At 38.0% G+C, this 15,075-nt stretch overlaps 1 protein-coding gene across 1 annotated transcript in view; it reads left to right on the top strand.

Moving 5' to 3' along the window:
- Positions 1-15,075, top strand: part of LOC107092872 (protein shisa-9-like) — a 47,665-nt gene that overhangs the window by 10,416 nt on the left and 22,174 nt on the right. Inside the window, exon 2 of the mRNA XM_015387560.1 lies at positions 14,307-14,431. Within this exon, the coding sequence (XP_015243046.1) occupies positions 14,307-14,431 (125 nt within the window). The remainder of the gene's footprint in view (positions 1-14,306; positions 14,432-15,075) is intronic.

The raw sequence follows: 15,075 nt of genomic DNA, 5'->3' as shown, positions 1-15,075 counted from the left end.
TCTCCGTTGTTCTGCAGTTTCTGGTGTAAGTTTGTGCATTGTCTTATTTCTAAGTTTATGCATTGTCTTATATTGGATTAAACTCTGTAACGTCAACACGCAATGCTGGTTTTCCTTGTGGCCACACGCAGCTCGCCGAGAGGAACCTGGGACAGGAAGAGAGAAGCCAACCTTTTTCCAAAGTTAACTATTTTAGAGTAATTTCTTCCTTTAACAATAGATAGATAGATAGATAGATACTGACAAATAACTTGTTGATAATAAACCTGCAGCTTTCTGAAATAGCCGTTACTGCATTTTCAGTTCCTTTACATTTAGAATTGGACTTTAGGATAGCTTTGGGCATCAACTGTATTACTCATAGAGCATTGACTTCATTTTATTTTCATATCAGGTCAAAATGTGTTTATTGAGGTTTTTTTTAGACTGAATGAATCACTTCCTGATCTATGCAGAAAGCCGAATGAGTGAATCACGCATATGTGCAGTTTTCTTTGCACATATGCATGATTCACTATCAATAAAAATAAGCACATGTATTGAACAAACTAAAAAAGAAACTGCAAGATATATAGTAAAATAATATTTATGCATTCTAAAATGTTGGAAAAGTTCTTTACTTTTTGCTGAACTTTCACCTTTTGATTAGCTGCAGGAGTTTTCTGTACCACTTGTTTGTGCGACCCTGCGTACGTGCATGCATGCATGCCTCTGTGCTGAGCGTACCTAACGTATGTTCCTGCATCACCGTTTGGGAAAACTCTTCCCAAACAGAAACATCAAACATGTTGACGGATTCCAGGATCATCAGAAATGACAACTGACCTGACTTCTTCACTCCTTTGCTTACCTTCCAGGCTTTGCTGGCAACATACAAACCTAAAGTAGGTCAGCTTCCACTGTGACCTGAGGCTATTTATTTGTTGAAGTGGCTTTGTCTATTTGAGTGTGGGGAGATACTCATCTGTAGCCGTCACACGGCTTCTCAGTCATTTTAAGATTTATATTTTCAAACTTGACTCGACTTTAAAAAAGCTACACTCATATACAGACTTCTTAAAAGTTTTATTTTGGGTCACAGAANTACAGACTTCTTAAAAGTTTTATTTTGGGTCACAGAACTCATAATATATAAATCTATAATCACTGTCCAAGCTTTACCTTCTAAAACTCCTTCCAATGTGGCAAATAAATGTGTCCTTCTTTTTCAGGACTAGGGGGATGGGTCTGGAGTAGCTTTCATGGCAAAACGTTTCCCATGATTATTTGAGGGTCAAGGCAGATTGTTCAGCAATGACAGGCGTCCAGTACTCGAGTTTAGGGGGGATGAGAGGGGGATTGGCATCCCACTTCTTTAAAAAAAAAACAGTGTCCTACCATCACTATGAAGCTGATCTATGTGCGACTTAGTCCCTAACTCTGTAGAGGCAGTGATAGCCATGCCAGTCCAGGGATTGACTGCAGTATAAGGTGCCTTGGTCAAGATTAATGACATGGAACAACCAGACCATGCATATTGCTTTAGGTCAGGGGTCACCAACATGGACCCCGCGGGCACCAAGGGGCCCTCAAGGACCACAAGGGGTGTCCATAGAGTCTTCTGAAAATAGAACAACTCAACAGTGAGCTATGTTTGAAATTTCACTGTATTCTGTTGCTCTTCTTTTTTTTATAGGGTTATAAAACATTTCATCATTTAATCATATATGGCATTTAAGCATTTATAGAGATTTCAAAATAAAAATGTCTAAAAGAAAATTATAAATTTAAAGAAACGATAAAGATATGTTTATGATGTATAAAGTTTAGGTGAACGTTGACCCTTACAATTCATAGGTCAGTATTGGTAGCCCTTCTTGTGACTCAGTACCCCTGAATTAGCCCTCAACTGTAAAAAGGTTGGTGACCGCTGCTTTAGGTTAATAGACAATATTTATTAGACTATGAATGCTTCCTAAAAAGAAAAAAAATCCACCATCCCCCTTATTATTATTTTTTTTTTTACAACTAGACTACTTTGTGGTTTTCATGCTCATTATTATCCATCGTTTGAGTTTTGAATTTACTGACCTGGGCCTCTACTCCTGCAGTTTCCACAGAGCCCGCTGAAGCAGACAGGAAGCTGCACATTAAATTAATAAACTCTCTTTTGAATATACTGTATCACCATCTGTCTCGCCTGAATTCTGGGTCCCATGTTCTTAGTTCTCTGACACAGCCATTTTTTAAGCAGGGGGCAACATCAGGAATGCTGGGCTGTCCGCTGGCCTCCAATAAGGAAATTGGGGAGAGAAGGATGTTGGCTAAGCTGACATCGATTAATGCCAACCAGGTTTTTAGCTAAGAATATTTCATAGAAATATTTAATTTCTTGTCACCTTGGTGTATTACATCATCAAGGCTGAAATATACTTGTGCGTTGGGTTGTCACGTCGGTCTGTGTGCGCTGTGAGCCCATAGAAGAGCCTTTTATAGTTGATGCGGATGAAGCTACAGTACTCCAATAAACCAAAGAGGCGCAGTGATCAACACAACAAGCAGCAAGGCAGAAGAAAAGAGAAAAACATTTGACGTACCACTTCCAAAATGGCTGAGCGCAGTATTGTTTATTTCAGATTTGATGTTTATTTAAGAATAATGGGTGTGTTATACAGAAATGTATGGTGGAATAAAGCAGTAGTGTTACCTGCTGCACTTGCTTGGTAGCTTCAATGATCTGGCCCCAAAGGCTGGGGTCCAGAGGATTAAATAGCAGTAGGAACAGACGGATGTTTTGAGAGCTAATGAACACTGGCGGAGCAAAGCAGAGGAGAGCAAAAAGGCAAAAGACCCAGCCTAAAGGTACCAAGATCATTAAAGGCTGAGGCCACCACATAGTCATAAGATGTCTCTAAGATTATCCTGCATACTCTGAATGACCTCAGTTTTTTCAGCAGGTTTAGGTGTCTCTGCCACTTCTGGTAGAGGTCATCAATGTTTACTGTTCAGTCCAATTTATGGTCTATGTGACAACCATTAATTTCTAAGTGTCCAACATGTCAAGATCTTGGTGCTGGTGACTGGTTTAATTACTCATCTCATTCACCTGTCCAATTCTGCCTGGTTGGGGTAGATCCTACGTCTTTCTCTGGGCTTGGACTGAACTTTTAAACCAGAGATTCCTGCCTCAGATGTCCTAGATGCTGTTATCAAATACCTGTTTATTTAATTAAACACTTTTTGAGTAATTCCACTGTCTGTCTTCCCTAAATACTGCGCCTCTGTTCTGAGTCGTGACACACCATCGCTATGTCCGATCACTGAATGTTCACCAGTGTGCAGTGGTTTTCCACCTTTGTTCTTCTGGTTTTGAGCTAAAGCTGATTGTTCTCACTCCAGCTGACAAGGTCCCTGAAGACTGTCCTGGATTCCAGATCTACGACTTTTTCTAGTAAGAGGGAACTCTGGGGAGTTATAAGTTTAGTTTTCCAAAACCTTTTAAGAACTCTGATTATTTATTTCATTTATAACACTATAGAGGTAGTTTGTATTACCCTGTCAGTATTCATTTTCCAAGTTCCTGCTTATATGTATGCTATTATATATATATATATATATATATATATATATATATATATATATATATACGGTATATATATGATGAGACATCATTTTAACCTTTAAACAGGCTGCACAAACATTTTATGACAAAATAGTTTTAGATTAACCTTAAATGAGATCACATATTTCTTAAAATAAAGTTAACAAATGTGTGAAAGCAACAACAAGCATGTGTGTATGTGCGTAAATCATGTGTTGTCATAGTAACTTTGAATTTACTGACCGGGAAGTTGCCTTGAATTCTTCTGAGATACAGTGACGGAAATGCTGTTACATCTGAGGTTAATTAAACCTAATTCTAGATAGAGATGTCTATTTTCTTCTGTTTGCTGGTTTTTAGTAAATCGGGAAAAATTCTAGAAAGCAAATAGTCAGATTTATATGATTCTGCCCTTTCTCTTTTACTTTGGGTTTTCATTTACACTTTCATGTGTGTCATTCTGTGTCTCAGTTTCACTTCCATTTATTCTCATCCAAGTTATTTCTAATTATATTTAAGCTCTTATATATTTCTTCTTTACTCTCTGTTGCTCCCTTGTGCCATTCTTCCTTCTCCTAGCTCCCTTCTAGACCCTTCTGTCCACACGTGCTCCCAATCAGATGATTAATCCATTCCTTGTTCTGTTTGGCATATATACTCCTCCTCTACAGTCTGTTAGCTGGATCTTCTTCATTCCTTCGGTTTATTCCTCCTTTTTGGTTCCAGAGTTTCTTCTAGATTTCTCATAAAGGTTTCCAAGAAATAATGTCTTCCTCTTCAGCTCTGCATTCAGGTCCTCAACATGTATCCACTATTCCCGACACAGATCTGTTAGTGGCAGAAAACAGGAAAGGATATTTTAACTGTCATTGTGGAAGGACTTCACTGAACTTCTGCCTGTAAAACTGTTCTATCTGTAATATAGATCTATGGCCCATGTTCTTGTTCTTGAAAATGAGAGTCCAGTTAATCCAAAGTGAACTGCCAATGAGTAAAAAATCCTGGATGAAGTAGAGTTGTGACTAATCACTGTGTGCGATCTAATCTGGTAATTGGTTGTTACAGAACATTAGCAAAGTCTCATCTCACCAAGCATGAAATGTGATGGGAAACCATAAATCAAACAGAGGATCCAGGGATTCTGTCATATAATTCCATCATTACTAAAGAGCAGTTGCTGATTTAATCTGAGGAGCATTCGTGGGCAGTGGAAGCGTTTGATGTACATCAAATCAGAGTTTTGCAACAAAAGATCATCTAACAGATGCAGTGTTAGTTCACTTTTAGTTTCTATCAAGGAATAAGTAAAGTGTAATATGGATAAAAGTTGTTAAATGAAGATGATGACTCTTTTTTATGTTATCATAGCACATTTTTATAAAACAATCAAACCGTTGTACATCTGTCTCAAGCACACATGACGATATGCAAATTTAGGATTAATAAGTAATAATGACAGCTACTGTATAAAATAGGAACAATGTTCCAAACAGACGCCACATTCCTCCTGCTAGTATGGAGTGAGTTTTCTTCTATTATTGTTGCAAACAAAGAACATGTTAAAAGAAAATACAATCAGGTAATAAAGCCTTGACAGTGTTTAAATTAAGAGAAGGTTTAAGAATAAATAAACTGTTTTCTAATATTTTTTTTTTCTTTTTTTAATATTTAATTTCTTCTTTTTTTTAGATTTTATTTTGTCATTTTTAAATCATTTTTGACATTTTGTTTTGTTGTTGCAGATTTAATAATTTTATATTAATTTTACATCCCCAAAACATTGCTGACCCGTCCATGTAAGGCCTCTTATTTTGAAATTTATGACTTTTCTTTCCTTTTTTCTCACACCCTGTCTAGCTTATCTGATTTTAGATGCATTTTTCTCTGCATCTGTCACAAATACACTCAATCCATATGTAAGATGGACACAGAGGGAGGCTGTGCTTCATGTTGCACTGAAACAGAGTTGGTAGAAATTGCCACACTGACTTGAAAGGCTTCTATTTGTGACAGAACAGAGGACGTAATCATGAAGTTAGATGTTGTTGATGGAAAGGACTGATTGTTTATAATGAATGTTACTTCAGTCCTGGGTGATAACCGAGAACGATTTGGGTTGATTTTACAGTAAATATTTTATTCCTTGTCCCGTTTGGTGGATAACTTCTGAAATCACCATCCCTTGAATCTGATATTGGAGCATAAAAACATTTGACTTTCAATTCAATTGTGCAGCAGCAAAGCTTTTGACATTTAAAGTGGTTTACTGTTTCCGTTTTCAAACTTAGCTGTTTTAGTTTTGTGTCAGGCTCAGAATAATAGGACCCGGTATTTAAGATCTCTTATCCAAAACAGAACTGCAGTGAACATGGTCGGCCTCAAAGGCAGGAACCTCTGGTTTTATAGTTCAGTCCGTGCCCAGAGGATGTGGTTGGTTCCGGCCACTCATCTGCCAACAAGATATGGCAGTCTCCACCCACAGAGTTCAAGACCATGATATCTTGTAGGTCGGAGGACAGGCGGGAGATCAGAACCGAGCAGAGAAGAGAAGAAGAGATAATCCAGAGGGTGAAGCCAAACCCAGTGTCGAAGATGTGCTCGATAGTCAGAAGAACAGAGGTCCAAAGAGGTGCCGAAGGGATATCTAGAACAAAGTCGGTAAACAGTTCCAGGTTTGGTTCACAGGCAGGCAGAAATCTGTCAGGAGCCCGAAGACAGGTCAGGCAAACAGATCAGAATGGGGACAAGCAGGCTCAAAGGTCCAGAGGCAGAACGGGTCTGGATCAGACAATCAGAAAACTCAGCTACGCTGGGGAACTCTCACCACAGGCTCAAATATTCTAGCACTGATGACTGTTCTGAAGGCTGATTAAATAGAGGCTGAAGAAGGTGGAAAAGATGAGTGGTAAAGAGAACTGGGTGGAGATAGGCAGGTGAGTGAAATGAGTAACCAGATATCAGCTCCAAGATCGTGACAGTTTTGTATTAACATCAACCTCTCCATGGAATAAGAGAGGAAGCTAGCAATCTTGCCATTACCTGCCACCTGCATTTTTATTGTTTAATCTCATGCAAAGCTATGCAGATGCTCTATCTGCACTGATGAAGATTCACTCAGTCGGTTTATCATAAAGGGTGGGAAAAAAGAAGCAGTACAAACTAGCGATGCACTGATCTGATAATTTAATCTGTTCATCTCAAATATGACCTGACAGGTTGTGATGCCTCGCAAAATGTTAAGTTATAATATAACACGTTACAAATGTGTTTTTAGACTTGGAAACAAACACGGCAAAATAGGGAATACGGTAGTTTGAATGTCTTATTTATAATTTTTTTTTTTTTATGCAGTTGTGACGGAAATGTTTCTCATCAACTCTAATTTTCTGTTTCTTTTAGAGCGCCCCGAGGCTGATGTTTAAGTTTGTTTCTTTTATTTCTTTGCTAATTTTTTTTTTATTAAGGAAAACATCTATACAGCATTTTATTTATTTCTATTAAGTCATCAGAAAGGTCTGAGGCTAAACTTTCCAAAGCTCAAAAACTGGTTACCTGTGGTTGATTTTTAACGTTATGTATATAATCTGTAAATTCTTTAATAAAAGATTCTGGCTCTAACTTTCTAACTTATGTAAATCACACAACTCAACTGTCAAAAACAGCTTCTATTTACCCCGTGTTGCTCCTTTTGACTCAGTTCTTACTCTTTCTGAGGCATCATCTGAAATTCTAATGAAGCTCAGCCAACGCTCTATTAATGCCATCTAGCCTGGAGACAGGTGTAGATTTTGTTGGAGATTAAAAGTCTAAATCAGCAAGTTGCTTGAGCAGCGAGCTGAGAGAAGAGCGCGCAGAGCTTTAAGGCAATGAGTCAAACAGGAAGGAGCGGCAGGGAGAGGGTCCATTTAAAGACCTGCAACAAAGAAAGAGATCAAGACAAACCTGAGAGAAAATGTAACAAAAGGTGTTTGAGAGGAAAGAAGTTCGATTTTTTATGTAATGTTTGGGTCCTTTGTCGTGTGATTCAAATGTGTGAGCAGAGAAAAGTGTCACGATCAAAGACATGCAAGCATGTTTAATGTATTTAAACAGATTCTGAATCACTGAAATATGAATTTGAATGAATGAATATCATTTCCTGATGCTCTATAAATAGAGTTCACTTAAGTTGATGCAGTTCATGCAGTTTCAACAATGAAAAGGAAATACAACATGAAAACACTCGTTTCATAGTTCTCCATGACTATATACTGATGATCATCACACCTACAGATACTTCATGAGAGAAGCTGGCTGACCATGAACAAGTAGCCTTTGGCTGTCAAGTCAGTTATTCTGCTACATGAGCTTTAGTAGTTAACAGAAGAGCAGCAGCGGACATTCATTTCAAAGTCTTGTTGCAAAATTCTAGGTCTGGACCTGGACTGCACCATTTTAACACCTGAAAACCTTTCAATGACAGACTAAATCCTAAATGCACCAGGGAGCGTTATCACAGATCCTTCCTCCCACCAGCTGTAAGACTTTATAATCATCACTGTTCCCTCCAATCTTAATAGGTTGTTACATTGATGCTGATTGGTACAGTATCAAAGTCACTTAGATAACATGATGCTGTCATGTTGCACATCTCTGGTATTGCTGCTATTTCCCCGTATCTACTACTGTAAAAATATCCACAGCTGTATATTGGTTAATTATTCTTCTGATGACTGCTAAGTATTTATATTTATAAAAATACTGTAAAGTCATTCTGTCACTTATTTTGTTATTTGTACACACTTTTCAGGTCCATGTTTGTGTGACGACCTTTGCTGTAATGGTTTTACTGCTGCAGCACCACAATTTACCCATTGTGGGGCAATAAAGGGATTTTAGATTCTATTCTATTTTACTCTATCCTAAAATGCTGATATCTAAACCGTTCCCTTGCATCTGTGATTGGAGTCATCCTGTGGCTTAAAGTATTTTATAATCTCAATCCAGTTTCAGGCTAACATGCAGTGTTAGTTCTCTAGCTGTAGCTAAGTGAATCAATTTGACTGTATGATCTGGTGAATGGGCTGCTTAGTGGAACAGTTGGTAGCACTGCTGTCCCGGCCCGGGGTCTTTCTGCATGGAGTTTGCATATTCTTCCTGAGCATGCATGGGTTCTCTCTGGGTACTCCAGCATCCTCCCACAGTCCAAAAACATGACTGTTAGGATAATTGGCTTCTCTAAATCCTTCTTAGGTGTGAGTGTGTGTGTGAATGGTTGTTTGTCCTGTTTGTCTCTGTGGCGCCCTGCAATGGACTGTAGAACTATCCAGGGTGGACCCCGCCTCTCACCTGTAGACAGCTGGAGATAGGCACCCCTCGCTACCCCGCTTGGGATACGCCTGTCAGAAAAAGGATGGATGGATAGATCTGAAATGGAATTGAAATTTCTGTATGCCCTTAGGCAAGGCACTTAACTGTAGGATGTCTGCAAATCTGTTTTCTGTGTATCATGGTTTGAGCACTGTGAGTGCTCGGGGGATGAGAATCATTGTATAAAATGTGTTAACGGTGGTCATTGGGAGGATGCCTGTCTCTACCCAATCTGTTCTTGAAGCACCATCCATAACTTATGCTCATTTTCACAACCAGATATACATCCGGGTCACCCTTGATTTTATTTTGTAAAAAAGACCTAAATTACGTTTTTCCCTCCCTAAAAATAGTAAATATACTAAACTATAATGTGTTAAAGGTTAATAATGTATTTCCTGAGACAACAAATGCCTTAAAATCCTTTCTGTTTTATCACTCTGTTCCCGATGTGTTCAGGAAATTGGATCCTATGCTCCTTCCAGGAGCTAACTTTTTCCAGCTTTGGATTTAAACATAAATCTAGTCTTTTTGAGTTTTAGTTTTTCTTTTTGTGTTAACATTATGGTATATAAAACGTAATCTAAAGAAAGGAAACAACTAAAATGCAGATAAACCTGGTTTAATTAGATTTAGCAGGACTGCTGAGCATGTCCCAGGATGACGTCAGAGAAGCAGTTTAACGGAGAAAATGTAAAAAGCATCAAACTTTCTCAGAAAAATCATAAAACATTTCTTTTAAAGATGTGTATTAGCATTCTTTAGTGAGTTAATGATTGAAATAAGTAATTTTATTACCATAATTACATTCTTTAAGTAAAACCAGGATATATATCTGGTTGCACACGAATAACTGAATTATATGTAATTCAAAAAATATATATTTAAATATATTGATGGTAATATCAAGTTTTGTCACACAGTTAATAGTATAAATGTTAAATAATTGCTCCTTCAAAGAGACAGTTTTATGATTTAATAGAGACTTTAGTTCATTTTCTTGGAGTGTGGTTTATTGCAATTCATGTTTAACTTTTAAATTAATTAGTGATGGGGATGCAAAAATGTTCTTTTAAATTAAAGGGGGGCCCACCAAGAAAAGTTTGGGACCCATGGGTGGAAATGTGCTGCTTTTCTCTGCAGACTATATTTGTTCTCTGACCTCAGGGGCAAAAATCTTTCTGGTTGTGGTGATGCAGCATCTTTTAGGGAGATCATGGATCAGAGGAAGAAGATCTCTCTTATCATCCTAATTGGGAGAATTGCACAATCAATGTAGATGAGAGGTCTCCAATAATTTTGTTCATGCTACCACATCCATGAATTGTGCTCCCCCTCCTGTCTGTCATTGCAAACATGCCTCCTTCTTGCCAAAATGAAGACAGGTTTGGACCTGACTTTTAAATGCAGGAAGTGTAGATGTAGAAATGCATCAACACTTACCAGACTCTACATTCATCTCCACCTTTATGGGGATGAATGTAAATATCAAGACATTATTGTAAGTATGTAAGTGAACCACATTTTTTTAGAAGTATTTCTTGCATCTGGAACACATCAAGAGCCAGAGGGTTTAAATGTATCCATGTTGCACAGATGTCATGTAGGAAAAATGGCCTCCAGTAATGTATGGCTGAATGAAATGTATATTTACACTGAGGGACACACAAATATTTTGAATATGAAGATAAGAAAATAAACAACTTTGCTTTAAATCAGATTTTGACAACTGCAAAATCAACCTAAGAACCTGCAACATTTAGTTTTTTCTAATTTCATGTCGCTTTTTTTCAGCAAAGCCATAACAATTTATTAAAATTGGACCTCTTGGGTCAGACCTTAAGAGAAAATGACAAATTGCTGTTGGCCAGGAAAACATTTTTTGTATGTGTGCATTTCAAACTATTAATATATGTTTATATATATATATATATATAAAAAAAAACATCAACTCATTTTTTTGGAATGATCTTCTTTTGAAGGGATAGCATGGTGGTACAGCTGTTAGCCCTTTTGCCCTGCAAGACTAAGGTTTTGAGTTTGAATCCTGGGAGAAGAAAATACACATATTTCTTTTTGGGGGAGAAAAAAAAAATGAAATAAAGTCCAGGATATGATGTTTCTTCCAAACTTTTAACACTTCAATAATGCTGCTTATGGAAGTTGAAAGGCTGATGTCAAACTCGATGTTTGGCGCCATAAAATCATGGACAAACTCAACAGATCAATGAGAGCCGAGTGTGTTAGGAAATAGGAATGTTGAATGGTTTAAAGGTCCAGAAAGAAATAAAGTGATGTAATTGTATGATAATTGCAAGAAAGATATGATTTTATCTCACCATCAAACTAATAATAGACCCAAAAATCCTCCAAAGGCCAGATTCATAGGCAGATTATGTCATAGCTCTGTGCCGAGTCCTGTTCGGATTAGAAGATTGCTCGTTATGCGGCTGACAAACTTGTCTCTCTTTTTGCCCCTTTTAAAGGACAGGTCTGCTGTATCCTTCACAGCCTTGGGTATCCCATGATTCATTGCGAGACCAAGCAAGCCGGCTGCTCCGTGCTCAGAGGACAAAGGTAAATGGTGCCGAACAGTGGTGAATATTGGAAGTGCAGTTTAATATAATACAAGTATGTGAATAGTTTCGTTTGAAATTAATTAAAAAATATATTGTTTTAAATGGTTATTGAGTCAGATATATGGCAGTTAAAGTTTGGTTTATTGAAAGGTTTTACCTGTTTCTGTGTAAATGGGCTTTGCTGACATTTAAGCTCAGATTCTCATATCTCTGCAGTGCGGGGACTATAAATCTGATATTTGCGATGATGCTGCTGAAGCTCCTTGAAAATATATATATAGAAGTTCTGCATCCATTCTTTTCCTGCTTTGTGTGTCAACTGTAAAGGTTGCTAGGTGACAGAGCGTACAGGCGGTGAAAGCCAAAGAAGGCTGAACCTGTTTGAATTCATAGCCAAACTCTTCTGGCCTCCTTATTCTCATGGACCTCCAAGGAACGAGTCCAGGTAGACAGGGTCCTTGGAGGATGCTGGCACTGAAACCGAACACACCCGCCCTGATAGAACAATAACTGGAGTAATGAGCTAACTGGGGGCAGGTGTGCTGAGAAGGAGCTGGTAGGAAACAAAGCAGACGGAAGGGGGCACTAGGGAGGCAACAATGAATAACTAGGAAATACAATGGTGCTAGAAAAATTTAATGACACAAAAAGGAGAGGAGACTGATGACTATGGCTGTGTTTGATCTCAGTGGCTGCGTCCTCTGAACGACCGAGCCCACCTGGACTGGGTCCTTAGAGGTTTGTGAAAATAAGGAGGACAGATGTGTTTGGCTATAGATTCAAATAGGTCCAGTCTTATCCAGCTTTCACTACCCATATGCTCTGTCACCTAGCAACCGTGTCAGTTGACTCACAAAGCAGGGAAAGAATGGATGCCAAACTACTAACTACTGTTCTGCATGCTAATTTTTGAGACGTTTTAGCAGCAGTACCATCACATTTATTATATCAGATTTTTAGTCCCCACACTGCAAAGATGTTGAAATCTGAGCTAAAACCCATTTCAACAAGGACAGATAAAACATTTCAATAAACTAAACATTACCCACCACATAAGTTAAAATAACTATTTTTCATTCATTCAAGACAAAATCTTTTACTTACTTGTATTATATTAAGCTGCACTTACAATATTCACCACTGTTCAGCGCCATTTACTTTTTTCTTCTGAACACGGAGCAGCTGGCTTGCTTAGACTCATAATGAATCATAGGATGCTGTCAGGTATAAGCACCTAAAACATCATTCAAACATACAGGGAAAGAAAAAGGCACAGAGATTACACAGGAGACCGCACAGTTTACAAATCTCTAACCCACTCTGCCGGTCTTCAGCTTTCTCCTCGCTATTTATTGAAGTCAGGGGATGTCCCTAATTACACAAGCTGAGGTTGTACTAAGGGAAAGGGAAAACAAAATGATCTTACTTTAAACCTCAGCACAAACAAAGCATGTGGTTGTTTTGCCATTAAATTCATTCCAAGAACACATGTTTAGATGAAACATGTGATAGAGGATATCCAAGCCTCTTTCACAACCCATTCGTTGCATGACCTTTATCTGGAACGATCTTTAGCAAGAGTTAATAAGCGATGACTCACACATTATACATCATAATAGTTCATTAGTACACAACCCATGAAACACAAACGGAGTAGGAGTATAAATAAAATATTTCTAGCAGATACCCACCCAAGGCTACGTAGGATACACCGGACCCATCCTTCAAATTGGGAAAAAAGAAGGACACATTTGTTGGTCACATAACGAGAAGTCTTCCAATCTGAACAGACCTTGGTGTCGCCCTATGACGTAATCGTAATCTGAATTCAGCAAGTGGCCACTAGTCGGCTTTCTGATTGTTCCATGGTACTACCAGCAGATGGCGTCACATCTGTCTATGTCTGCTCATTGCACATGATGCTGTAATTCTATTTAGGCTCAAAAACGCCTTTCTTAACACTATGAGAAAGACTGTTTGCTGTATATAACCTCATTTTATCATAATCCAATGCTTTTTAGTCTTTTCTGTATAGGCATATAATGTTGCCAAATTAAATTTTGACTGTTATGCCTGCTGAGTCTTCCAATCCAAACAGGCCTCAGCGCTGAGCTACGACGTAATCGCCCCATGAATCTGGCCTTCAGAAGAAGCAGACGCTGCATTTGAACGCAGCCTAAGGAACATAGAATGACCAAGTGAAAACTAGACTATGGGGTAACGACTGGAAAAACCTAAATAATTTACATGCCATGGGGAGACGTAATGTAAAGATAGCTGATAACAACAAATGAAGAAAACCAGAGCAAAGACTAAATAAATCAGAAGAATGTTGAAAAATGATATAACTGAAAAAACACCAAGGAAGAGTTAAACTATGAAGTAATTCAAAATGGGATCAATCTTAAGAGCAAACACAGAATAACACTAAAAGGCAAAAACTAAAACATAAATAAAACCCCGGAGTCTAGTGCAGTAGACCATGACAGCCTTAGTGCCTCTTATTCAGCTGCTCAGCACTGCCTGCTGTGAAGAAACAGCTGGATCTTGTGAAGTTTTCCAGAGCTATATTAATATAAAAATCACAATATGTCTTTGTTTCTGTATAGGGATATATCAGGAATAGTTGTTCATCATGCATGTATTATTGGCAATTAGGTAAAAATATAATCCTTGAATGTCTAAAACTTTTACATTTAATCAGTTATGAGACATCTCCATACTTGTTTTTAATCCAACCCTTTCATTTTGTTTTTCTTTTTTGAGTGAACTATTTTTATGTTTTTGTGGGTGTCTAGGACGCTGACAGACCTGTTGAAGCAGCAGGGAAGTGAGGCGAGTTCGGTAGAAAACGCCACGGTCGGTTCACCCAGCAGAGACAGGGCCAATGGCGTCTTGACCAGGATCCCGCGCAGCAGGAGTGGTGAGTGTCTGCCTCACCTCTGAAATTCAAACAATGTTTACAATACTTCAAAATAATGATAATTAAAAAATAAGGTCATAATTCTGACTTGAAACTTGAAATGATGACTTTTAATCTCATAATTGTTACACTCCATCTAGCATTTTTTTTCCCCTTTAAGTGGCCCAATGGGGCTTCCATAGAGATGTTTACGCATCACTTTATACGCCGGACTTTTTCTGTGCGCAACAAGTTCCTGAAAATTTCTCGCTCCCACCAGCTTTTAGTATCAAAGGTGCAAGTCGTCTATGCATGAGGCTCCTGCTCATGCAACTTGTGCATCAAATTTCTGAACGTCTAATCTGTTTAAGTCTAATAAAACTGAGATTAGTGTTCAAATGGTTAAAGCCTTATGAAACATCACGTTTGATAAAGTTTTCCTAAAACTAAAAATGAACTTTATAATCAGGATATAGAGTCAATAACCAAAATAATAATGGTTGGGAAGGTATGCTCTGTTTTATTTAAATAACATATTTGAAAATTGTCATGATTTTACTAAAGTTCAGACCCAAATGCAGAAGACCAAACAGGGAGACCAGGGGAAAAGGTTTAACAGGTGTTATTGTAGAGATAATGCAGAGAGAAGTGTTGCTCTGAACACT

This window comes from Cyprinodon variegatus, unplaced genomic scaffold (assembly GCF_000732505.1).
Source record: "Cyprinodon variegatus isolate N-32 unplaced genomic scaffold, C_variegatus-1.0 Scaffold398, whole genome shotgun sequence".
In the NCBI taxonomy this organism is placed as follows: domain Eukaryota; kingdom Metazoa; phylum Chordata; class Actinopteri; order Cyprinodontiformes; family Cyprinodontidae; genus Cyprinodon; species Cyprinodon variegatus.
Note: the sequence above shows the minus strand (reverse complement) of the source record. Positions and strands in the feature narration are given on the sequence as shown.